General features: G+C 35.0%; 3 protein-coding genes across 4 annotated transcripts; 1 reads left to right on the top strand and 2 right to left on the bottom strand.

The window, feature by feature from the left end:
- On the bottom strand, positions 18-5,606 carry LOC18591913 (branched-chain-amino-acid aminotransferase 5, chloroplastic). 2 transcript variants are annotated; one of them, XM_007018340.2, is made up of 10 exons: positions 5,141-5,606; positions 4,950-5,044; positions 4,313-4,487; positions 3,498-3,674; positions 3,274-3,405; positions 2,883-2,981; positions 2,127-2,243; positions 1,282-1,377; positions 902-1,014; positions 18-485 (listed from the first exon to the last, which is right to left on the bottom strand). In XM_007018340.2, the coding sequence occupies exons 1-10, from the start codon at positions 5,201-5,203 to the stop codon at positions 371-373; spliced, it is 1,182 nt and encodes a 393-aa protein (XP_007018402.2). In that variant the 5' UTR covers positions 5,204-5,606; the 3' UTR covers positions 18-370. The 2 variants fall into 2 exon arrangements, with proteins under 2 accessions (XP_007018402.2, XP_007018403.2); XM_007018341.2 differs by lacking the exon at positions 2,127-2,243 and having other exon boundaries at positions 5,141-5,604.
- LOC18591911 (homeobox-leucine zipper protein HAT22) lies at positions 12,783-14,480 on the top strand. Its single transcript, XM_018125351.1, has 3 exons — positions 12,783-13,558; positions 13,681-13,760; positions 13,852-14,480. Exons 1-3 carry the CDS (start codon positions 13,118-13,120, stop codon positions 14,129-14,131), a joined length of 801 nt encoding a protein of 266 aa, XP_017980840.1. The 5' UTR covers positions 12,783-13,117; the 3' UTR covers positions 14,132-14,480.
- On the bottom strand, positions 18,482-24,168 carry LOC18591910 (homeobox protein knotted-1-like 2). Its single transcript, XM_007018337.2, has 5 exons — positions 23,208-24,168; positions 22,979-23,101; positions 22,680-22,815; positions 19,315-19,568; positions 18,482-19,187 (listed from the first exon to the last, which is right to left on the bottom strand). Exons 1-5 carry the CDS (start codon positions 23,598-23,600, stop codon positions 18,984-18,986), a joined length of 1,110 nt encoding a protein of 369 aa, XP_007018399.1. The 5' UTR covers positions 23,601-24,168; the 3' UTR covers positions 18,482-18,983.

The following is a 25,628-nucleotide window of genomic DNA, read 5'->3' as shown; positions in this document are numbered from 1 at the left end:
TAAAGAATGCTGTCACAATGGCTAATGGTTGCATATACGCTGCATATATTCTTTGTGACAAAACTCTCTGTATAGCTGAAACATTCACCAACAGCTCTATATGCTAATGCATTTTAGCCTAGAGTGAATGCTTGGAGTACGGTTAGCCTCAATTCCTGGCAATTAAACCAATCTTTAAAAAATTGCCTTTGACCTCATTGCAAGGGATTGATGATAACACTCGCCTAAGTTAAGAAATGGCGCTTGGGGAATGAAGCCAAGTTCCAAGTACCCTAGTATACGGGAGTTGATTAAAAGAAAATAAAGGGTTCTTTGAGCACCATCTGTTTATTCAACAATTTCTAAAACTCGAGGAAAGAAGTGAATGTATCTACTCCAACACCGTAGTCCAACCCATTATGTCTTCCGTAAGACCCATCTGTATATTTGTAAGCGCTGAGTAGAGCTGCTGAGATACTACAAATCCACTCTCTTCATAGTCCACCCTGCAAAAGAAAGCCAGAAAATGAGAAGACTATGTCAGAATATGTAACTCAGTGAGGAGTAAGAACAGGATGCAAGTAGATACTAGACCCTGCAAGGCTGCAACAGGTTATCCCGATACCTTTCGAGGGAAAAAAAAAAGGAATATGCAGGTTATTTAAGGGATGAAACCACCACTATACCTAAATACTTTATTGTCCAAGAGGTGCCTAAGCCTCCTTGAGATTTTTCTAAATTTAACTTTCCGCAGGACATTAACTTCAACCGAACCAAGTTGCAGAAAGGTAGCTTTGTCTATAATTATTATTCTAAATAATTTGGTCTCTTGTAGCAAAAAAAAGTTGGTCTCTAACTCTTGATTTACTTACTTAAGAAACTACTAACAATTTAAATCCAGGGGATAAAAATAAGAATTTACCTTTTATCCATGTATGTGATGCTGCCAACAGGCAAAACACAAAGAGCATTTTCACTACAAAAAACTTCATCGGCATCAGACAATTCCTCAACCGATACAAGTCGCTCCTCAACCTGTTTATATATGCAAAGGGCTTAATGACATAATTGGTGCAGATAAACAAAAGAATGTCCAAGTATCAACAATGCACAGCCCATTTAGAATATGAATTGAAGAATGAGCAAATGATTGATTTGTTTCAAATAAAAAAAACCACTTTTGAAAGAGAAAAAAATGAGAAAAAGATAAAGTATTGAGCATTCTTACCACATCAATACAAAGAAAATCAAACTTGTCCGGTAACAATTAAATTAGAGACAACGCCACTTCAAACTGCATACCTGGAACCCTTGGCTGAGAGCAATAGCAATAATACTTTTTCTTGTAACCCCAGGAAGAATTGTCCCCCCTAGTGTTGGGGTAGAGATTGTATTATTCTGCAATTTATACAGAACAAAACATAATAAAATCAATCTAATGCAACAGATATTGGAGAGAGATTCTATTTTTGGTCCAGATTAGGAGAAATGTTGAATTGCTTGATAATAGAACATGATTGGGAGATGGTAGGAGATATATAAGAGTCCATCTGCAGAAATCACTTGCACTTCCCCATTACTTCTAACAAGATGTTTCACCATCTTTAAGTTGTACAACCCAAATATTTGGCAATTTATAACAGTTATGGACGAAATTTGTTAAAATAGCCAAGCATTGGCCAACAAAGGTTTCTACAAACACTTAAGTTCTCCCTCATTCCTTTTTCAAGGTATGATGCTTGTTACATCACATAGCAAAGAAATAGATGCTTTAAAAAACCCAAACACATGTTGTAACACAGTTATTTAAAACTAAAACCTGACAGAAATGAAGACTGGAGATTATTTTCTATATCTCAAATTGGAAGTATTTCTCAGACAATTATGGCACCCATATTCAATTTAGTGAAAAGGAAAATGCATTTAATAACATAATTTAAAAATATTTTTAAAAAAATGAAAATTTCTTGCCAAATATATTAATGTCACTTCCACACAACTTCTTAAGCCTTTATTATGCTACTAATAGAATCAATTTTTTATTTCTAAACTTTTTAGTCAGAAGATTGCAAGGATATTTCATGGTCAATGATATGCTCAGATTTTGGTTATCAAGAATCCATTAAGATTCAAAAACTAAGCGATACCTTCACAACAAAAAGGTTAGCGGTAGAAATCTCTTCAAGATATTTATTGTGAACAGAGTCAAGATACAAAACATCAGAGAAACCATTCACTTTAGCTGCGGCCTGTGCCTTAATAATCTGTGAAAAAAAAAATACTACAGCTTCAATGTTTCTGAATATACTAAAAGGATATATTACCAGTGAAACGCATGTTGTAGCAATGAAATATTTGAACAATGGGCCTATCTATGACCATTCATAAAGCAATGATGGAGGACAGAGCAATTGTCTGGAATTAACTATTCTTGCACAAGAGCAATTCTTCCTTAAAGAAAATTCAAAACTAAATGAATCTTCACCATAGACAACAATTATAATTGGAATTTCCAACAACTTTTTAATTAGTATATTTTACATTAAAGTGTTTAACTTAAAAATATTTGACTTAATGTAGAGTTTTAATCACTCCTAATGTAAAATATTTCAATGAATTTGCATTTAAAGTCTGTAGGGAAATAACAAATATTAAATTGAGATTTACAGGACAAAAAGTGGGAGAAAAAGATAGCATATGGCCTATGGCTTTAGAAATGATATGATACTAGAGAAAACAGAAGAATTACTATAGCCTCATCAACTATATAAAGAAAATGCCTTGATAAGTTGCATAACAGAAAATCAAATAAGCCATGGTGAAGTATAAAAAGGAAAAAAAGAAAAGGAAGACTGCATTCTAATCAATGAACAAGTCTCATATATGAACTGGAAATGGAATACCCCAGCATAGTTTCCTATAGCTTTAATGCTTCCAACTCCTCCAGGGGCTGCACGATGTGTTTCATTTTCAACCACCAGATTAATTGGTTTCAAACCACCCTGTCATAACGATAATAATATAAGGTTAATGGTAGAAAACTGGAGTACCTGCTACTCAAGTAACTCCATATCTATTTAGTAGGAAAACACGATGATAAAAGTTTTGAGAAAAGAAAATGTGAAAAACAAAAGCTCAACTGGAAGCAGAAACTTTTACAAGTGCTAGACAAATTATACGTGGACATGACAAGGAGTTGCTCAGTATTGGGCTGCAGACAGGAACTTTCCTCCTAGCAAGCTACTTGAATTTGATGTCATGCTTGCAAAATAAGGAAATCAAGCAACAACATACCTCAAAATAATTTCCAACTGGAGTAACATAGATCAAAAAGGTGAATTCTGGAGCTGTTGTGAGACTAAGAACAGGTCCATTCCCCAGAAGTAGAGGTCGAATGTGTAAAAAGCCTTTGTCTGGAGGAGGGACCTGCAGTATGGCATTCAGTCTATGACAGAGGTGATAAAATGCAAACAGCAATCAGACTCTTTTCCTAAATAACCAACATGATGTCCAATTACCCAGCGCTTATTTGCCAATACAGTACTTTTTACAGCTTCCACAAACTGCTCAATAGTTGGTGCAGGCATGCACAGTCTTTCTGCACCTACCCTCAGCCGCAATCCATTTTCCTCAGGACGAAAAAGTATAATAGATCCATTTTGTTTCTTGTATGCTTTCAGACCCTCAATAATCCCCTAGAAGAAAAAATAATCATTAATACAATAGCTACAGAGCAGCACTGCCTTAACATGAAAGAGCATCTCTTGGATTAAATAGCTCTTCATATAAGATAAAAAAAGATTCCACACAGGTAGATGCGTTGCGTATAGCAAGATTAAATTACACACTTTTTCCTCAACAACCTGCAAATTCACCCCATGCATGAGTGAACATGAGACAAAAGAAAGAAGCAAGAGACATGGGGCGGGACATGGTCTTGGCTTGTAATGATTATTTATTAAACATACGCCATTTGCATGTGATGAGTACACTAGTGGAGGATAAGAATATTAGGGGGCAAAACAGCAAATTCATGGTTGATGAAATGATTTACTTATGAATCATAATATTTTCATCCCAAAACATCTTTGCTGAATTTGCCTAGAAGTACAAATGAAAATTGAATTTGAAAGTTCTCAACTTCTTATTAACAGAAACGCAAGGAAAAATGGAAGAGTATAAGAAAAACCTAGAGCAGCTATGTGTTCTTGTTTCAGCTAATGAAAGAGCAGGGATTCTTTTTAAACCCCAAAACTATCCGAGATGGCTTACAACATAAAAATCCAGGGAAAAGAAACCAAGTACGTGAACCATTGAGTTTGATGTAACAAACCTGCCCATAGTTCAAGACAGCCGCTGCTGGAATTATTTCAATGTTCCCATAACGTCTTAAGCCACCATCTGCAAAGCTTCCATCCTCAGAACTTTTCATAACATACATATAGTCCGTTTGCACGGGATTGAATCCAAGGCTATCCCATCTTCTATCAGCTGATTCAGATGTTTCACTATTTTTTTTTAAGAAAATTCATCAAAAATCATTTCAGAGATGAATTACAATTTACTGAACACAACAAGAAGTGTGCGAATAAGTGTGAAGTAGTTCAAGAGTAGACATTACTGAAAGTTGAGGCTAACACAAGTATCAGTTTTCATCAATGAAACTGTCCATAAGACAACAAACTAATTCAACATTTCCATATGCTTTGGTGCCTCGAGCTAGCACTGTAAGGCAACTCGTTTTTTTTTTTATCTGATTAATTCTCTAACAAGTGAAAGATCCCAGATTGAAGAGTTATGACAATCAAGCAAAACGTTCTATATATATTTCATAACTTCCTTTTGTTCTTATCTGGACCCCGGCCAAAAAAAAAAATGAACCTTAAATTTACGTTTTATAATCTTACCAATCAGAGAATTCCAGTAATAGCCCTCATGTTTCTTTTAAAACAAGACTTACTATTTTTTACCTATGAGAATCCGATGAAGTGGCTCGGCGCCATGAAGAAGAGGAAGGCAAGGAGCCCTGTGAAGATGTAGCAGCCAAACGAAGCTGATGATGGACCTGCAAAGAACCAAGCTTTCTTGTTTAATTCAAAGGGTCAACTTAATTGGGTTTGCTGTTATTATCGTTACAGAAAAAAGAAGAAGAAATGGGTACCTTGAGAGAAGAGGAGAATTGGACAATAGTAGCGTTGGTAAAGCTTAGCGGAACAAGGAGCATCTCTGTTTCTGGGGTTTTCCTTTCTCCCTTAGGAGGATGCCAAGAACCTTTTTCAAGTTATGATCGTCCAATAATCGAGTGAGAGAGGTGCCAATGTTTTCGTTTTTGGGCGGAGAGATTCTCCCTCCACTTGGGACATTTTAGACTTGATACGATCAACCAAGTTTTCATATGGTTTCGTAAGTGTAATTTTCTTTTCATTTTCGTCTGAAAAGGTAGGTTCTTTTTGTGCAAGTGATTGAATATAGTAGAAATACATTTTTCACCAAAATGTAATTTCCTCGCCGGAAGGCAAAAGTTGGACTAATCACCACTTAGCTCCATAATTGCGGTGGGGAGAGGGGAGTGGCAGGGGAGAGTGGCGAATCATGGGAGGGAGAAGAGAGTCAAGAGACCAACGGAAGCCACCAAAGCCCAACAAATTAAGAAAATTTTGGATTAATTGCGTACAATGAGTTGAATATTTGATTGACTCGAACAAACTTACCTTATTGTTGGAATAACAATTAGGCTAACATTTTTGAATACTCGAACATGTTCTAAACTTGATTATAAGATAATCAAACACTTTAATCCGATTTAATCGAATATTTCATTTGTTATTTCAGTTGTTCATAGTCTTTTTGTAAGTGCGATTGTTTTGGGCTGAATTGGTTATATAATAGGCAGCGGGCTGAACCAACAGTTTAAGTCATTGGGTTGATAAATTGGCCTGGCTTCATGCGAATTCCAGGGATCAAGCACACCCATCTTCATCATTTCTTATTCAGAAATGACACTTTCCTTGCCAGAAATTATTCAGAATTCAGAACATCCAACAGAATTAGATCATATTAAGTTGAACTAAAGTATAGGGAAAGCAAGATTATTTCTTTTCAGAATGATTTCCAACGTCCCAGCAACCCAAAAGAAAAAAAATTACTTGTAAAACAAAAGTAGTCATGAGCAATTGTAAACAACACCGATCCGATGGCAATCAAAATAGAACAAGAGCGAAATAAAGATAACAGCAATTCGAAGCGTCAAATCGAACTGAGAACACAGAAGGAAGACAAACTATTACACTACAAAATAGTACACGAAGTTGAGGGTTGAGCATCTCCGGCCGAAGGGTTGACACCAGGCCATTCCCGACACTGGCAGCGTTGGTCTTCAGGCACCCGCTTATAAATTGACGGAACATGTCTTCCGCAGCCTCCCCACGTTGTCTTCCCGCATGTTGAGCACTTGACTTCGTAACACATCTTGCTTTCTCCCTCCTCCCCTTCTGCTGGTTAGCTGTTCTCTAAGTCCATGACCCCATCTTAAATGGAATTTCTTTCCTCTTGTGGAAAAATCCGTCTATGCAATCGATATCTCCAACGACGTTGGGATTACGCTCGATTTGTGGTCAAATTTGGCTGCCCGGAGAGACACGGAGAGGCTTGGGCCTAGCCCGTCAGCAATTATATCCATGTCAAGCCTGTCATACTTGGGCTTCCTTTAGTCTTTACTTGGATAAAATGGCCTCTGTTTGCAGGCCTTAAAAGAACATGAAATTTTTTTGCAACACATGGAAAAAGACAATCGCAACTTTCATTGCTTCCTACCCTTTTCGTTTTCTTACCTTTCTTTCCTTCTCTTTTGCAATAGAAAGTGAGATGGGGAGAAACACATTATGATGGGAAGAAAAGAGAGGTGGCAGAAAGCTTCTCAAGCACCGACAAAACCGCTCCTATAATATTGTAAATCTACTAAATAGAATGATGGGCCAAATACAATCACAAACGGTCCCCCAATTGATCTTCCATTTTAGAGTAGCCATAGGCACAAACATAGCATGTCGACACTCTAATGTGCGGGCGCACGTAGCTTGAAACAAACCCGTATAGAGTATAACGTTCTTTCTCCTGTATGTGATTGGGACCACCATCCAATGATATTACTGCTTCCTTGAACCTTTGCCTTTGCCTTGCTTGCTTAAATTTATCTAAATTTCTTTATCTTTGGATCCGCAAATAAAGGGTACATTAAGGAACTTAAGTTTGTATCCTCCTCTTTATTCATATATAGCCCCAACTCGTAGGCAAAAGTAGACTCTGTATTCTCGTTCTTGTTATAAAAATCACCGAAAATAATTGTTCAAATGGTTCCCTCTAGACTTTGTAGACTAGCTCCATGAGCAGTTGAGTGAGGGTGGGGGCTGACATTGGTGTTTTTCTCGAGCAGAGGCTCACTAGCTTAGGTCAGCACCTTCCATTTGAGGCGCAAGCATGATGGTTGTAATTGAAAGTCAAGTGTCACGAAAATGGCAAGGGAGTAGAGAAGTAGGACAACCCAAGTGGGGTAGGCCGACCGTTGCTTTAGGAAAGTCGGTGCCTTGATGATGCCTTCCATCTAATGGAAGTCCATGAGGATTATGTTGCACTGACTAGACTTCTCTTGTCCCGTTACCAAACTTAATTCTGCGGTCTATATCTCTTATCAAATTCTTACATAAACAGTCATGTTTATTCATAAAAAAATATGTATATATATTATTAAACTTGTGATAATTTGAGTCTAAACACCATTAATTTAATAATATTTTAAATTAAAATTATGTGATAATCAAAAACTTAAACTCAAATTGTTAATAACATTAAGAGTTTAGCACCAAAAACCCAAATATTATTAAATAAGGTCTTCATGAATTACACCAGTTTCTTTGTAATGCTATTGAGAACATCATGTCACTACTCAAAACGTGAGTAAGGTAAACATTCAAGATTGTATCGAATAAATAATAAATATTTCTCACACGGACACAAATACAAACCATTTCATTACCTTTTTGAAACATTTTACATCTTAATATTAATGTCTCATCAGCTTTTGGAAACAACATTAATTCCTTTGTATTGATCATGAAGATTGCTGTTTAAATTAGAGTAGCAACATTATTGTTATTATTATAAAACTGTTTGATGCGTCATGCATTCAATGATCAATGTTGATCTCTTTTTTAAATAAGTGAAAAAGTTTAGATGCCAATAATAATAGTTAAAGCGTAGCCTAGCGATAACGTAGATTACAATCAATAAAACAAGTTGTAGTAGAAATGCAGACAAAAGTGATGGCTTCCTTGATGTGGACGGTTGGTATGGGGAAGAAAAGAGGTGTGCAGAAAAGCCAAACAAAGAGCACAATTCCTCACTACCACTGGTCGGCTAAGCCTTAAAGGCCGGAACACATCTGAAACCTTATCTCCAACACCACCACCACCACCACCCCCTCTCCCCCCTTCTATCATTGCCTACTTCCTTTTGCTCCCACAATTATCATCCTTTTAGAATCGAATGCTCCATCATGCCAAATAATTTGTGGGGTCCACTCTGTCTTTCAGCTGCTGCCAATCCTACGTGTCGTTCCTCTGTGCTCGACACGTGGATTCCCCCAAATGATAAAAAAAAAAAAAAGGAAAGAAAGAATCAGCCCTGTTTGTGTTCTTGGGTCATGTGTGAACCAAGCACAAGTGCTACTGAGCATCCTTTGTTTTTAAGCTATCCTTTTTCCCCCCCTTTTCTTTGTCGTCTTGGTTAATGTTTGATTAAAAAGTATTAGTTTATTGATTAATTATTCCTAATTAATCATGCCTTGGACTGAGTTTAATATAAATATATATACCATAATATATTCCCCACTGTTTCAAAGTCAATGTCTATCTATCCGCACTAGGACAGAAACTTGGCTATGAAGGCTTGAATAATCCTATCTCAATGCCTGCCAAAATGCTTTCCGTGACTCAATGATCAGAAAAATATATATATACTTTTTACGTCCATGCCTCTAGAATTGTTAAAACAGGAAAAGGGTTAACAATCTCCCTATTCAATTATATATTCCACGGTTAGATGTCTAATCAATCAAAATTTTCATCAAAATGACCCCCCGAAACTTATGCATTGAACTTATAGATTCGTCGGTGGATTAACAGTACCGTATCGTTATCCTTTCCCATCACCTATATATTACCTAATCTACATATAGAGTACTTTTTATAAATGTGCATGAGATATAAAGCGTTTTTAAGAATAATTCTTTTTATAATGTTATTTATTTTTAGTCAAGAGAAAAAAAATTAAACAAAATTATCCTTAATGAAGTCGACACATTCGCTAGGCTCCACACCTCAACCCGAAATCTATTAACAAGTCAAATATGTTTAGATTTGCGTTTCAAACTGACTCATATTTTTTGAGATTTCTTCACCAGATTATTCATCTTTAGAGTATTTCTTACTAGAAAGAAAAACGTTTAAGTATTTTAAGTATTTTCGAGTAGTTTTTTATATACGAAGAAAACTTGTGAGTGTTTTGAGCATTTTTAAACATTTTAGAGTGATTTTTGATATATGAAGAAAACCTTTCGAATATTTTTAGCATTCATATTTGTTAATTATGTTGTTAAATGGAATATGAAGTATCGTTTGAAGTTGTTGATCTTGTTAAATGAAATCCAGTAGTTTTGATGATTTTTGAAAATTATGTGACTAGTTTTTAAGTATTGCGTTATTGACTTTGGGTATTACGTGACTGATTTTTTATAAAGCATTGCGTGACTAGTTAATAGGCATTGCGTGACTGACTTTGGACACTGCGTGATTAGTTTTTTATAAGGCATTGCGTGACTGACTTTGGACACTGCGTGATTAGTTTTTTATAAGGCATTGCGTGACTGACTTTGGACACTGCGTGATTAGTTTTTTATAAGGCATTGCGTGACTAGTTTCTGATAAGACATTGTGTGACTAACTTTGAGTATTGCGTGACTACTTTTTTATAAGACATTGCGTGACTAGTTTCAGATTAGGCATTGCATGACTAGTTGATAGGCATTGCGTGACTTGTTAGTAAAGCATTGCGTGACTAGTTCGTAAGGCATTGTGCTACTTAGGCATTATTTAAAAATTAGTCATGCAATGTATAAAAACTAGTCACGTAATGCCTAAAACCAATCACGTAATGACTAAAAACTAGTCACACGGTGATTAAGTCACGCAATACCTAAAAATCAGTAAACTCAATTTTGGATTCTATGAATAAACCAATAAACTCAAGAACCTAAAACACATTTTTTTTTTTGCTAAGCCATGAAATTGTGCATTTCATAAAAGATAGGTTTTAAAATTCCATAACCCTCTAAAGCAAGAGAAAATATATCCTTATCGGGAGGTCTTGCTCACTCTCCTTATACAAAAACAAAATATACCCTTTTTACAAAATATTTCCTAAATAATTTCAACTCAAAATCTCATAAAAAAAATTAAAATCCCTAGCAAACATGCTTAACAATCATCCCAATCTCAGACACAATAAAACCGTGAATCACCATAAAACCCATCAAACATGCTTTAGCTGTTCTTTCTCCCTGAGTAAAATCGTTGCCTGCAAAGAGCAAAATCGTTGTTCATCGCCTTTGAGAACCCCAAGATCCACCATCCAAAAAAATAAAACAAAATAAGAAAGAGTTTGATGTCATATATGCGAATTGGATGGCAAAATAGACATATTTGAGCAGAGAGAAAAATCGAGATTTAATTTTAAAATTTTTATCTGGATGGCGAGAGAGAAAATTGAAACTATTTTAATTTGTCTAAAATTGTTTAAAGAGTATTATTGTCAAGTCATACCAAAAACTGACTAAAAATAATTAAAATTATAGAGACGGTCATTTTTTAAGTTACCTTTCTATGAATGTCATTTTTCACAATTTTCTCTTACATACATATATATATATATATATATATATATATATATATATATTTATCTAAAAAAATGATGCTTTCCCAATTTCATGAGTTAATTTTTTTTTATGTGTGAACAGCATGTATCTATGTTTGATTTAAAGATTAAAACAACTTACCTGTTTTGAATTTTAATGTACAAATTACAGAAAAAAAACTTTATTTTTAGCATTTTTAACCAATTTATTTCGTACTTATCTCAATATTTATATTAGTGGCGTTGGGGGAGAACCTGTAACTTAGTGGCTAACCTTCTTTCATACCTAACAACTATGTGAGAGATTCAAGACCAAATGGAATCAGAGTTCGATTTTGTAATATATTCCCTTAATAATCCTTTGCATCTTCTATCTCTCCAAATTGCTCCCTGTTGGGTTATCATATGAAAAGGATTCTTGGAAAGAAAATCTCACATCGTTACATCTCCAATAAGAAAGGGTATAAGATGCGTGAACCACAAATTATAATTGAAAATGGAAAAATAAATAAATAAATAAATGGAATAAATATGTAGATATATATTTATATATTATATACTATATATATATATATATTATATATATATATATATTATATATATATCAGAAAATTACATAATGAGTTTCGAGATTCAACATCAACTTTCATCGGCAAGTTTATGCTAAGGAATTGTATTCGGGTTACTACTATAGCACCTTTGAAATTTACAGCATGGAATCTTCAATATATCTATCCATACCAAATTTACATTGATTTGACGTAGAGAGGCCCCAGATTACATTCAGACGCCTATGGTGCACATCTCTTTCTTTCTCTTCCTCCAAATTGTGTGAAGTGGTAGATCATGTATACTTTTTCTTCAAACAATTTTCTCAGGGCAACTAATAACGGTGCAGAATTTATTTCTGCCAACATATTGAAAACTTTGTAAACATGTGCGAGATAAACCCCGAGAAAGTTACATTTTTGAAAACATGGACAGTACAGCACTAGGAGGAAAACAGTGAAAATGTTGGAGAAAACATGCTTCCCATTAATCGATTTTCCTTGTCCTGAACTTGTCTCTTGAGTACACGCACAATTTTTAATGTCATCTTACTAGTTCAGTCACTATTCTTTTCCCCTCTGGACAACAATCTCGAACCTCTCTATTGGTTTTATTAGGTCAAGTGGAATCGAGTGAGGGAATTGTGCTGTGGCACATCAGAAGTTGCGTGAGCCTATTTCATTTGCTAATTATCAGCCCAAGTTGTCTGCTGTAGTTGCCTGCTTATGTCCTCTGGTAGGAATCAAGTTAAGGTGATGTCCTTCTCCTGCAAGAATAATTGGGCAAGTTTTACGAGAGTCTATTACTTGTTAGAGAAGCAAGGCATGTGGTGGGGGACATTTGGCCGGTCTGCGACTAGGTATACATACAAACACACAGCTGATGATGGGTCTCCATCTAATTCTATTATGAAATGTTTGTCTCCTCTGATTTACCACACTAAAAATCAACATCATTGCCTGTAATTGACAATAATTGTTTGCTATCTGACCACCTTTAATTAATCACCACCATTTGGGTGTTAACATTGAAAAGAAAATGATTGATATATATATATATATATATATATATATATATATATATCCAAGCGGCAGAGTTCTTTCTCTAAATGTTGATTTATACCCCAAGTTATAATTCTAAAATAAATTGCTTTATAATCAAAGTGTCTAAAGGTGTGGATTTAAAGTGAAAATCAGGAGAAAAGTCCAAAAAGAAAAAAAGGTAAAAGGGTCGAATTATTCTCTTTTATGTGCTCTTGTGTACAACCCCCACTTTCCATGTGATTCCACGTATGCAATCCATTCTATGCACTTTATACACTGTATTCTTGGCTCTCGGAGGGACAGAGAGAGAAAGGAAGAGAAGAGTTTTGTTCTAAATGGTCAACCTATGCGGACAAAGAGAGATGGGAACTTTCATCATTCACAGCCGGATTCGTTAGTCTACTCATTCCCTTTGATTAATAATTCGTTCCACGTCCCTGCCCCCATCAACAAGTCCCCCTAATTAACACTCCTCCCACCTCCTCCATTCCTCTCTAAGAAAAACCCTTTTTCTTTTTCCTCCTCGGCATCACGATTCTGTGCTAGCTAGCAGCTTTGAGCAACATTTAGTTTTAACCACAATGGGTTTTGATGATTTTTGTAACACTGGCCTTGGTCTTGGTATAGGCTGCCTTGTCAAGCAAGAAAAGTTCTCGCAGTCCGATCACCAACAAAAGAAGAAGAAATTGTTCCTGAAACATGATCACTTTTTCCCATCTCTTACATTAGGTCCATCGGATGACATATACCAATCTGCCACAAAGATTGATGCCAGTAAAGCACATGGCGAATCCATAGATTTGCATCAACAAGGCTCTTCTCTCAGTGCAGTATCTTCGTTTTCTAACTCTAGTGTTAAGAAGGAGAGGGATTTTGGTGGTGAAGAGGTAGAATTGGAGAGAGTATCTTCAAGGGTCAGTGATGAAGATGAAGAAGGGAGCCCCAGAAAGAAACTCAGGCTTAGCAAAGAGCAATCTGCCATTTTAGAAGACAGCTTCAAAGAACACAGCACTCTTAATCCTGTACACCATCTTTCTTTGTCTTTATTCTTTTTAATGTTTATACAGGTATATCTGCATATACTCTTAAATATTTATATTCGTTTTATTCTCTTATTGGTATTGCTTCAATCTTGTGTTAACAGAAACAGAAGCAACTTTTAGCAGAACAGCTGAATCTAAGGCCACGGCAAGTGGAAGTATGGTTCCAAAATAGGAGAGCCAGGTATATAGCTTGGTAATCATTGTTTTATCCTCTCATGAATGAGTTTTTTCCCCTTACTTTGGATTCTCTTGTTCCTTTTTTTCAAATACAGGACAAAGCTGAAACAGACTGAAGTAGATTGTGAGTTACTGAAGAAATGTTGTGAGACGCTAACAGAAGAGAACAAGAGGCTGCAGAAGGAACTGCAAGAGCTTAAATCACTGAAACTAACAGCATCTTATTGTATGCAGCTGCCTGCAGCCACCCTCACCATGTGCCCTTCCTGTGAGAGGGTTGCCAGCGGGGGTGAAGGCCCTTCAACTAGCCCTTTTACGATTGGACAGAAATCTCACTTTTTCAATCCCTTCACTCACCCATCTGCAGCCTGCTAGGCAACTTGTTGAGGCCATAGAACAGTAGCTATTTTTGTTCAAGGCTTATGTGTCAAATATATATATAGATCTGTACGGAGTAATTGAATCTTAAAAGACTTATATCTATATATATTCCTTGTATAAATGAAATATTTGTACATATTTAGCAGAAACTGAGAAGGTTTTGTTCTTCTCATCTCTTTGAAACCTTAATTTACTATCCTTACTGATTTTTATTTATTTAGTCAACTTAGGCCATATTGTAAGAGGCATAGAGAAATGGAGAATTATTTCCTTTTTAACAGAATAATGGTGCTGTAAATTATGTATTTTCTTAAATGTTATACGTATTCTCTGTCTTTTTTTCTGTTCTTCCTTCTTCTGGATTGCTTTGCCATGTTATCTATTGAAACTCTGCAATTCCAGCTTTACAATTCCAGAGTTGGCCCATCAGTTACTCCATCTACTTTGAATTTTCCCCCCACTGGCTAAAGCTCACCTTCACTGTAGCTTTTAGTCAGGAAGAAATTCTCATTGGTTGAAAGGCAACTTAATAGAAATTGCCTTAACTTGCTTAATGACCAAGAAAAAGAAACATAGAATCACTTTTGCTTATAAAGTAATCATTTTTTTAGTGGTTTAGATTAAGAGAAAGAGAATTCGGATACAAATTTTTTTTTATACAAGTGTGATTAGTATGGGATTACCAATCACAAGAATTAAAAAAATTAAGGAGTTTTGTTTTGTAGGCATGAGCTTAAAAAAGTAATTGATTTCAAGAAGACTTTGATACAGATTAGACTAATCCTTCCTTTCAAAGTCTAATTTTCAGTCCGATAAGGTTCTCGAGTCCTGTCCGCCCACTGGCAGGACTGCAAGACTTGAAAAAGACTTCCAAATCTGGTGAACCAATAAAATCACGTACAGCTTTGGGATATGTATGGCGTGGCCCGCATGAACATCCATAATACATAAGATACAATTTTTTTATCCAAAAAAAAAAAACCTTATCATAATGTCAAAGCCATAATAATCATGATTCTCACAACAATATACTCTAAAAAGTCTTTGAACTATTTCAAAAAAAAATATCTAAATAAATTCCTTTCCATTTATGGTTTAAAATAGCACTTCAAAAGCTTAATTCAAGGATAAAAGAAGTAACAATTACTTAGATTTTTTTTAGAAGAGGTGAGGAATTTTTTAGCGTGTGGTTAGCCTACATACATTGCATATAGATTAGAAGATAAGATTAACGTTTTGTGAAAGTTCTAACATTAAATGATGTACGAACAAGAGGAAAGAGAGATAGAAAGCAACATTTAAACTAAAATAATTAAGTTATGAAAATGATTAGTGAGTCGATAATCATGTGCTTGACAATTGATGATATGAAAATTTTGACTTTGGCTTCTTGGGTTGTCTTCAAATGGTTATTGTCAACATTCATTAATTTGCTCTTTCCATTTCACAAACAGACTTTTGCTTAAATGGGTTTTCAAGCTTATCTCCATATCCTTGAATCTCTGCCAATGGGATCCTGTTGGACAAGATGGTGGATATGGTGGTGAATTATCATCATGATAAAATTATTTTTCTTGCAGTTTTCTTACTGGATGTTGATCAAGTTGGGGGATTTTGGAGCTTTTCATGGTTGCTGACATGTTCTTTAATTTTTTCAATTTGCTAATTTACTAAAACGAAGACAGACAAAATGCTTTGAAAATTGCTTACACATACTTAGCGATGTTTCTTTTTTCTTATCTACATATCATCTTCAATTGACTTTTCAATATTAATGATCTCTATTCAATAAATTATATGAGAGTATAGGCCTTTCGATTTTAATTTGTATTTTCTTTTAATAGAATTAAGAAAGTGTGTTAAGTGTTTTAAAACAAATTATTAGTTTTGAACATTTTAAAAACGAAAGTATGTTTACTGTAAATGCAATACGCACACTTATAAGCTTTTAAGCTTTTTAAAATCTTTCTATTTACTTGATATGAGATTCTTCTTTCTTTTTTTTTTTTTTTTTGAAAACACTTGGCTTAGTAGTCTCTCATCTCTAATTTCGCAACGCCTTTATTGTTGTCAACCACCTTGCCTCTGTCCCTTCCCTAGAGCCAAGGGCAGACACAAGTGGATATAAGGAGTGTCAAATGACACCACTAAAATGTCAAAAAATTTTATTAATTATATTACTTATATTAGAATTTTATGTAATTAATAATGTTAATAAACTCGTTAATTATTATTACTATTATTTTAATTATGACACTATTTAAAAAATTCTTAGATTTTCCCTATCTAGAGGTGATTGGTGCGAGTCAAGTTTAGGTTACATCTATTAAGACACCATTTTGCCATTAGATTATTATTCTCTTCTCAATGTTTTAACATGATAAAGTGTCCATATTTATAAAGTTTTTAAGATCCTCTTACTTATTTGATATGTGGATTAAAGCACTTTATTTAAATCTTTTGAAACGCTTAACGTAATACATAACATTAATTGTCAATTTTAATGATATATACACTACTAATACTAAAATTATTTTTTAAAAAATAATGTCGGTAACAAATTTTGGTGGAATACAAAATACGTCTTCCCCATTATTTTCATTCTCCTTCTTAGTGGAGATTAAAATTAAAAATAATAAAATTTATAAATCAATATTATTGCATCCTTACTATAAACAAACACCAAAAAAAGGAAGGCAAATGGAAAGGTGGAAAATTAAGTCAGGCGTGAGCCATGAGGCTTTCAAATGTAGCGGTGGACAAGCATCCAAAACGATTTGAAATTCTTTCAATAATGTGATCATTTAAGACATGGAATGTTCTCACGCTTTTTGCAATTTGCCTTATTATGGAGTGTGAAACTCATGAAGGCAATGACGCAATTCAATTCAATAAACAACTAAATAAATAAATAAAAATCAATTAAATAATCGAGAATATTATAAAAATGCTTCTTGCCATCTCCTTTTAGAATTTTTTTCATTTAAATAAAAGTTAGTACTACTTTTCAAAGACACCACGAGAAAGCAATAATTGAATTTATAAAAAGAAAGTTCTCTCAATTTGCAGAAGCTTCTCTTCCTCACTTGAGTGAGAATATATGACATGTAAGGCTCGAATGATGTCGATATGCTTTCATGGACCGAGATGGAGAAGCTCAAAGTGGGCTAGCTTGGGTTGAGCAATGAACCCAAACCCAGTTCTAACGGGCCTCAGATTTGATCCAGGAAGGATACATGAATCTTCGTTAATCCCTTCCATTAACGTTTCCTTCGAAATGCCTAATGGATGCATTGGGAATTCTTAAGTCTTTTATTGACCCTTTGCTGTTTCGATTAGTTTGTTTATATTTTTGTAGAAAGATAGAAAGAAGAAAGAAAGGAAGGAAGAACGAAAGCCACTGATTGAATATATATGCTTGTAAACTTGACTTCGAATTTTTAAACGTGAAGCTTACTTAAGCATGAAATTTTACATGCATATACATACGTAAACATGCACGTGCATGGAAGTTCTTACTTGGACTACTACTCAGGCCCCGCTCTCAACTAAACTTCACCGGTTAATAAAAATCAAGTTGAGGTTAACCTACATCTTGAATCCATCTGATTCAGTAACTGAGAAGTAGTTTCATTCACTTATACTCCTGGTCAAAGGATAAATCTCTTCCCAATTTCCTCGTTGTCTGCCACATGCGCTTCTACACCCCCTCCTGTCAGGTGGATGGCATATCAGAGAAGCCACTTAATGCCTTTGTTAGCGGATTATGGCATCGGTATCTCAAGCTGTTCCGTTAGTCTAGTCGTCGTTTAGATTCACCCTTTCTAAGTTTGTGTCCCTTCTTAATCCTTCTACGTACATAAAAGGGTATTGTATAAATTAGATGCAGTTGGCCTGGACTGCATTGCAAGCGAACCAATCAAACCATATCCTTTAGAATCAATGATCATCATATGCACTTAACCAGTTCCAGAGATGCATGTAAAACTGCCATGATCACAAATTTACAATCATATTAAATCAAAAACTAAGAAACAAATGATTATTACTACCAGCAGTCTGAGCACCAATGGGAGAAGGATCAACTATGTTTTAGGCAACTGCCATTGCTAAAACTCCTCCCGCGAGATTTGGAAGAAAGTTTAAGTAAAAAGTTTCTTCAAAAATGCTCACTGTCAAGCCAGTTTGAATAGGGAAAACGAGGTAAAAAAATAAAAGACGATACACTAGAAAGTATATAGACACTCGCATTTGCAGAAGTTTATAACCATCCATCAAGACAAATTCTAAGATATCAATATGAGGGAAAGAATATGCTAGCATTTGGATGATTCAAGATGGCCAGGCTTCATGAGCTGAATAGAGAAGTTCTCAAAGTACTAAAACTCCATCAACCCCGTACTTACTTTCTCATTTTATACACCTAACAGGCAGCACTGCCCCATACAGACGTGAAATTTAGATTACATGATTACATCTCTCTTGCAGCAGTAGCTCCTTAAATACTTTTCACTTTCAGACAGCAACAAAGTTACAAAATGCAACAACATGCCTTCTGACATAAGAAACAAAGGCAAACATCCCAAATCTGTGCAACTGGTACAATCACAAACTATTAAAATCCCCATCCTCAATGATCACCACAATGTGCAGACATGCATAAAATTATAAGAAGGGATGTTTGTTATTCATAGATACTAGATTACGTTGTAGGGCATTGCTGATTTCTATCAAATGAAAGAAAAACAAGGGAAGACTATAGATCTCATATACTTTGACTGCAATGTAACTAAACAAACACTCACAGATACAGGCAGAAGGTAATTTAATGCTGTATTGCACATTATCAAGGCCCCAAACGGTAAGGACCATCACCCATGTAGTGACCATCCATATAGAGAGCTGCATTCTGTGGATGGAGACCATCCATCACCATGAATTGCATGTCTTCAGAAGGTTTCCAATGACGCTTCCTTTGATTTATGAACCAATTATTAATTTGTTTCTGGTCCAAACCAGTTGATTCAGCCAATGCCACCTTCTCCGTCTCCTGTGGGATTACCATTGGATTTTTAGCATGCTAAGATAAAAACTAAAATTCATGTGAAATTCAGTAGCATAACAATTTATAACAGGTAGAAGAAGACAAGAATATAAGAGGATATACAGATACTTACCGAAGGGTATGGCCATTTGTAGTGTAACTCCCACCAACTAAGCAATTTCTGTCTAGCTTCTTTGGGTAGTTTCCCTTTCTTCTTTTTCTTGGAGAGTTCTTGCTTGAGACTACTTAAGTAACCACTGTATTTCCTTAATAGGTGGTTCTTCAGTTCTCGATCTTCAGCACGTGGATCAATTTCAGGCAGTTCGGTTTCTCCACCACTATTGTCTTGATCCTCCTCAGATGAACCAACACCCTCACACTTCTCATCTGTTTTTAATTTATAATAGAAAAGTTTTAAAAATAAGCACTTAACAAGAGAACCAAATAGACAATGCGGTAAATTTTCATAACAACAATATTCTCTGTCCAATTACAACTAACTTCACAAGCATCATCATCATCATCAGAGTCACAGAATCAGTGCAATTGATTACTGACATAGAATTAATGAAAGCACCAGAGAATTCAAATCAAAGAGGACACTAAAGTTTTCTTAAACAATAATAGGTAATAACTACCTATATCAACTTGTCTTCATCCTTTTGAATTTGGCAAAGAAGTCTAAAACTATTTCTCGTAAATAAATTCAATCAGTAAACCTTTTGGATAAGGACAGTGACTAAATCAAACAGAAGTCCTAGCAAGATAGCGACTACAGAGATGACACGTGTAAATCAACAGTCACTCAATTTGCACAAAAGTCAGGAGCCACCAACAGATAAGTCAGACAGACTGTAGGAAAGTGGAAAGAAGGAAAAGGAGAGTGAATGCATTGCCTATTCAATTTGGTCAAAGCTGACCAACTAAGATTATAACTCACCAAACTTACAGTGAAGTTATACAGTGTCCAAGACAGCTACAAGAGTAAACTTAAAAAAAGAACCATCTGATCATATTGCCAAAGAGAAGCGAGAGAGGAAGGTTCTGAGCAGTGTTAGAGAAAGAGCTAGATAATATCTAAATTAACCAACTTACAACTTTCTTCCAAGCCCACCTTTCTTAAGATGACAAACGGACTCTCACCATTTTAAGCATGGACATACGCTCCCATTAGCATAGAGCAACGCAAACCAACAAAATCTCATAAATTTAGCCCTCAAAAGGGAATGTCTTGAGTCAGAATTTGGATCATCTGCATCATGAGGCATCAATAGTGAAGGAACCACTCAACCATTTTTCCCACCTTCTTCACTGCCTTATGGGTGGAACAACATCCTATTCTAATTGCATTAGTTGGAATAGACAACCATCATTCCATCTTTATGCTAGAAAAAGGGAAAATCCAAGACAGGTTTAATAAGAATGCAGGAGAAGGTCCTAGAGAAAAACCAAATTTACTAAAAAATTATAAAAATAATATAATTAAGACGGCATTAATAGACTACTAAATATTCAAATTTTCAGTCATGACACATAAAGATCACAATTCACATCAAACTTCTGAATTTCTATAGAATGCATGCATGGAAATCAGTTAAATCATAAGAAAGTAGGATGCAAATTAAAGATTGAAAAAGTTTAGCACGTCAATGCTCTTATATCTTGAACCAACTTGAATTAATCAGGTTGATTAACACGAATTATCTATGCTGTTAAATAAGACTTGCAAAGATGCACAAACATCTTTGCTCCTCAAATCACTGATGAATCACTTTATATTAACTTGATCAAAATGATATAAGCTTCAACACTATAATCCACATCCAAACTCAGATTGCAATAGCAAAGTGTGTCAAAGGCTCAAATCTATCATGCAAACACTAGGAAATGTTAGCAGTACTCTCCAATTCATGGTGCATTCAAGGTTTTAATATTATCAGGTTTTTCAAGTTGTACAGACAAGGAGTCAACGACTTTTACTATACAAAATCTGGCAAAAACAAACATGATTTCACAACATCAGCTTGATCCCCAAAGATTTGTAATTTCTCACAATAAAGATTAAGCAAGAAATATCCATTTGGAATGTATCACAGAAAAATGTTTAAATAACATAAATTAATATTAACAATCCAGAGAGAAAACAAGGCTATCCATCTAAATTCAGCACAAATTCATATTTCTTACTCAATTATCAAAAACTGCAAAACATTTCATGGGCAATCGCCAATGCTTCTATAGACTATAATCATAGTTCATTAACAAAAATGTAGACACAAATTTACCATAAATGGAGATCTCTTGTGCACCATCTGAGTGGGATTTACTCACCAAAATCAGTATCTTTGAAGCATTTTCTTCTGTCTAATTTATAAGGCTAAATTTGAGTGAAATGCTACAATGGCTCAGGCAAGCTTCCCCAGAATCCCCAGTACCCTTTCCCCCAATACAGAAAGAAACGCTAGAAAGAAAATTCACTGATAATTTTAAAAAATTAGGAAAAACAAAAAAGAGATCACTCAACTGTGAGTGACACAACCAAAACAAATAAAGAAATATATATCCTGCCAACGCCGTACAGGCTACATGGGTAGCACTGATTTGAACAGCATCCTATGTTTTCAAATTTTCCTAGCCTTTATAAATATTTTCTTGGAAAAAAAAATACAACTTTTGATTTAAACGAAGAACAACTCGGGAACAGACGACAATAATGATCCATTCATCTCTCGAGGTATGTATTTATGTACTAAAACCCACAGAATCAGATTTCGCAGACAAACTAAATAGAATAGAGTATCCAGATTTTGGGAAGGAAAAAACAAAACCCTAAAATAGGGAATGGTTCTGTCAGAGATCTCATTTAGTTGAATATAAAAGCGAAGATAACCCATTAGAGAAAGCAAACGTGTGGTTTCATCATTAGTGTGTATATATATAGCCAGCAATGGCATAAACCAAGTGCGTTTTGTCTTTGTTCTTTTTCAAGTCTAGATTTCTTAAGCCATTGCAATCAATTAACTATAGACTCGTGATTAGCTAGGGTTTTGCAAAGCTAAATGAATACATAGGGTAGCGGTTTTCTTCACTGTTGGGTTTTCTTCTCCGTTTTCCTTCTCTCAATGGATCCAATTTTTGTGGGGTTTTTCTTCTTCATTATTGGAAGGCGTTATATGGGTCAAAGTCATCCTTTTTTCCTTAACTGGGAGAGAGAAGCAATGGCAAATGAATGAATGAGAGAGACGTAGGCTCAGGTCTACAATTTCCAAAGGAAGCCTAACAAAATTAGACTATCAGTTTTTTTGGTGGACAGTATAAAACAAAGGCACAGTTAATTCCCATCTCTGCAACGATACAAAACTTTTGATCTATTCTTCTGATTCGTTTTCCATACTTGGCGCATTAGGCAAAAGAAAAGCAAAGCCTCATCATCTTCGTGAAGTGTGTGAATATATACAGAAGCGTGCGGGATAGAAAAGCGAAGAGATAAAAACATACCAGAGTTGAAGATCCGCACGGGACCATTGCTGAGCATGTTAAGTTGAGCTTCGATCCTCCGCATGAAATCCAATGCTTCTTGTATTGGCCTCGTTAGTTCCTCGCGATATTTCACTAGCATGTCATAGTAGGCTTCCTGGGTTGTGGATCCACAATTTTTTGAGTCAGAAAAAAAGTACTAAAAAACAAGGATTTACCAATAAGTCATAAAACTAAAAAGTGATCAGAAGGCAAAGAATAAGGTTCATGGGAAACAAAAAGGACCATGGTTTGAGTAGGGTAAAGAGAAACAAAATCACCATAAACTGATCGAGTTCCGGGTCTTTTGAGTTGTCTCTTGATGTCACCGATGATCGCTGCCTTGCCTCAAACTCTTGTCGAGCAGCTGCTAGCCGGGCTGCTACTTCTGGCGGAGCTCCTACCTATATGACAATAGCATAAAGAACCGATGAGTTAATCGAATACTCTAGAGCTTGAAAGCAAGTTTTGTCTTCACCGAATATACTTTTCTGGTTGACTAAGTCTTACCTTTTGGCAATCCATGTAAGCTTCCAACAGGTTAGAGTACTGAGGATGAGCAATGATCTTGGCTTTAATAGCTTCTACTTCAGTACTGGAGCTCTCGTTCCCTTCTTGCTGGTGATGAATTGCTTGATGCCCTCTCAATAAAGGGTAGTGAAATTTTTGGCCATGTTGCGAGGTGCTTGCTTCGGTTTTCACAATTGGGTGTGCCTCGGATTGGTAGCACTCGCTCGATTGAAGATGAAAGGAGGTTAAAGGCATCTGGGCCTGCTGATTACTCACGTTAGAGCCGCTACTTGCTCTCCCGTATGGAGAAGAATTTGGTGCAAGAACTGGAGATGCGTACAAGAAATTTCCCCTTGGAGTACTATTCTCGTTTAGCTGATTATATTCATCCATTTTTCCTTTTTGTGAATTCCCAGGTGAGCTTAAACAAGCCAAAAAATTGTCTTTCTAGCTAGAAATTGAAGCCAAGACAAAGAAAACGTAAAACCCTAAAGAAAGAAGTAAATATAAAGGAATAGAAATCCTAAAGAGTATAGCTAGAGACCCTACTCATCTAACTGCAAGAAGCTTTTCCATTTTCATATCAAATCGAGTAGACTTGAACTTTGGATTAATAGGGAATATTGAAATTCTTTGCAGTTATATGTCAGGGAGGCCTTGAAGTGAAATTGCACCAAGAGTTGCTCAGGCTAAAGAGAAGATCGAAAAGGATAGCCAAAAAAATTCATAAAAACAAAAGATAAACCGGAAAATTTGAGGTGATCTGACAAGGGTTGAAGAAAGGAGGAGAGAAAGGTTAAGCTCGAGCCGGAACCGGCAAGCGACTGCGTGGCTTTGGGTGGTTGACAAGACGTTCTTTTGTTGAAAGAAAAAGAAATATTTGAAAATTAATAAAGGCAAAGAAAGAAGACCATGAGATAAGGCAATTGGATTTGTAGATTTTTTTTCTCCCTCTCTTTTCCTTTGCCCTCTCTCTCTCTCTCTCTCTCTCCGTCTTCTCTCTCTCTCTCTTCTTTATATTTATTATTGCACTTGCTCTCACGGACGTACCAAAATTCACTCTATTCTAGTTGCTTTTTGGGTTTTCTCCTTTGACATCCTTTCCCCCCTTTGCTTGTTTTTATACTGAGATGAATGAGGGGAAAACTATTCACTCAATTAAGTATTCATCAATGTCTAAAAAGTTTTATAGTAATGAATTTTTTACTTAAAGAAACCAGTTACATCAATCAGATTATAGGTCTTCTGTTTTCTCTTTATAATCAAAACTTTTTTTAATCCATTGATTTGCATACTAAGTAATATAATTAGTGATAATAATTTAATTTGGATGTGATCATTGTAGATAGAATTTATGGTCAAAATCTGCCTAAATATAGGCTCTGCATGTATAATAATAGTAAAGCATTTTGTAAAAGCTCCCTCAAGAGATTTGAATTCAATTATATTACTAAAATCGTATCCGTGACCCTATCTATCCAACCACACCCCAGCAAACTAAAACCAATTTCATCACCTTCCTTGTGTGGGTCTTTCGTCTTGTTCATTCTTTTTTTTTTTTTTTGCATAAATTTGATGAATTATTTTCTACCGTTAAAAATTTATAACAAAAAAGAAAAGATATTTGTTAAATAGATAGATTCCCTCTAAGACAATTCCATGAAGTTTATCGACAATTGTCACTTAAACTTTAATCATTTCGACATGGAATTGTTCTTTTGTCAACAAGTCTTTTTTTTTTTTTTATATTCGTTTTGAGGTGAAGGTGCCAAGTTGGGAAGAGCGAGAGACTCTGAAAGGCTGAACCCTCTTAACTCTAAATTAAAGTCACAGAGCGTGAATTCAATTCAGTTTCATATTATAAATTAAGTCGTGCATTATTTTGTTACTACAACAATATTGGATTAAAGTACTACTCTGCAGTCAATATTTACTGAAAAAGGGAGCAACTTTTTAATGCAATAGTGAGGAGTTAGGACAGGTAAAAAGAAACACTAATTGTTGTACTAATGTAATATTCAATGCCTTATACAGGCATTTATTTGGAAAGAGGGGATACCATGTAGCAACTTAAAATAAAAATATAAATAAATTAAAAGGATAAATTTCACATAAATCTTTTGTGGTATGATATTTTTTTACATAACATTTTAAATTTTTTTTACCTCAAATAAAACCGTATGTTACCTAAGAGTTAACAGTATTAAATTTTCATTAAAAAAATAATAACACCCTTATATTTAAAAGTTTTTTATTTAATCTAAAATCTTGTTCACACACTTGAGATTAGAAAATATACCATTCAATCATTAAAATCAGTATCTATCTCTCTTTGAAGAATGTATATTTTAAACAGTTAATTTAAAAACTTTTGTATTGTAATAGTTTCATCAATTGGGTATTTGGCAACATCCATGAAAA

Source organism: Theobroma cacao, chromosome 8, assembly GCF_000208745.1.
Source record: "Theobroma cacao cultivar B97-61/B2 chromosome 8, Criollo_cocoa_genome_V2, whole genome shotgun sequence".
Lineage (NCBI taxonomy): Eukaryota > Viridiplantae > Streptophyta > Magnoliopsida > Malvales > Malvaceae > Theobroma > Theobroma cacao.
Note: the sequence above shows the minus strand (reverse complement) of the source record. Positions and strands in the feature narration are given on the sequence as shown.

What these genes read in the sequence shown, in the direction of transcription:
- LOC18591911 (XM_018125351.1), top strand. Translation starts at nt 13,118, where the DNA reads ATGGGTTTTGATGATTTTTGTAACACTGGCCTTGGTCTTGGTATAGGC. An exon ending in AACACAGCACTCTTAATCCT is followed by an intron (nt 13,559 to 13,680) that starts GTACACCATCTT and finishes TTGTGTTAACAG; the next exon opens with AAACAGAAGCAACTTTTAGC. An exon ending in TTCCAAAATAGGAGAGCCAG is followed by an intron (nt 13,761 to 13,851) that starts GTATATAGCTTG and finishes TTTCAAATACAG; the next exon opens with GACAAAGCTGAAACAGACTG.
- LOC18591913 (XM_007018340.2), bottom strand. Translation starts at nt 5,203, where the DNA reads ATGCTCCTTGTTCCGCTAAGCTTTACCAACGCTACTATTGTCCAATTC. An exon ending in CAGTTGGAAATTATTTTGAG is followed by an intron (nt 2,982 to 3,273) that starts GTATGTTGTTGC and finishes TCGTTATGACAG; the next exon opens with GGTGGTTTGAAACCAATTAA. An exon ending in CTAACCTTTTTGTTGTGAAG is followed by an intron (nt 1,378 to 2,126) that starts GTATCGCTTAGT and finishes TATAAATTGCAG; the next exon opens with AATAATACAATCTCTACCCC.
- LOC18591910 (XM_007018337.2), bottom strand. Translation starts at nt 23,600, where the DNA reads ATGGATGAATATAATCAGCTAAACGAGAATAGTACTCCAAGGGGAAAT. An exon ending in CGGAACTCGATCAGTTTATG is followed by an intron (nt 22,816 to 22,978) that starts GTGATTTTGTTT and finishes TCCACAACCCAG; the next exon opens with GAAGCCTACTATGACATGCT. An exon ending in CGTGCGGATCTTCAACTCTG is followed by an intron (nt 19,569 to 22,679) that starts GTATGTTTTTAT and finishes AATTAAAAACAG; the next exon opens with ATGAGAAGTGTGAGGGTGTT.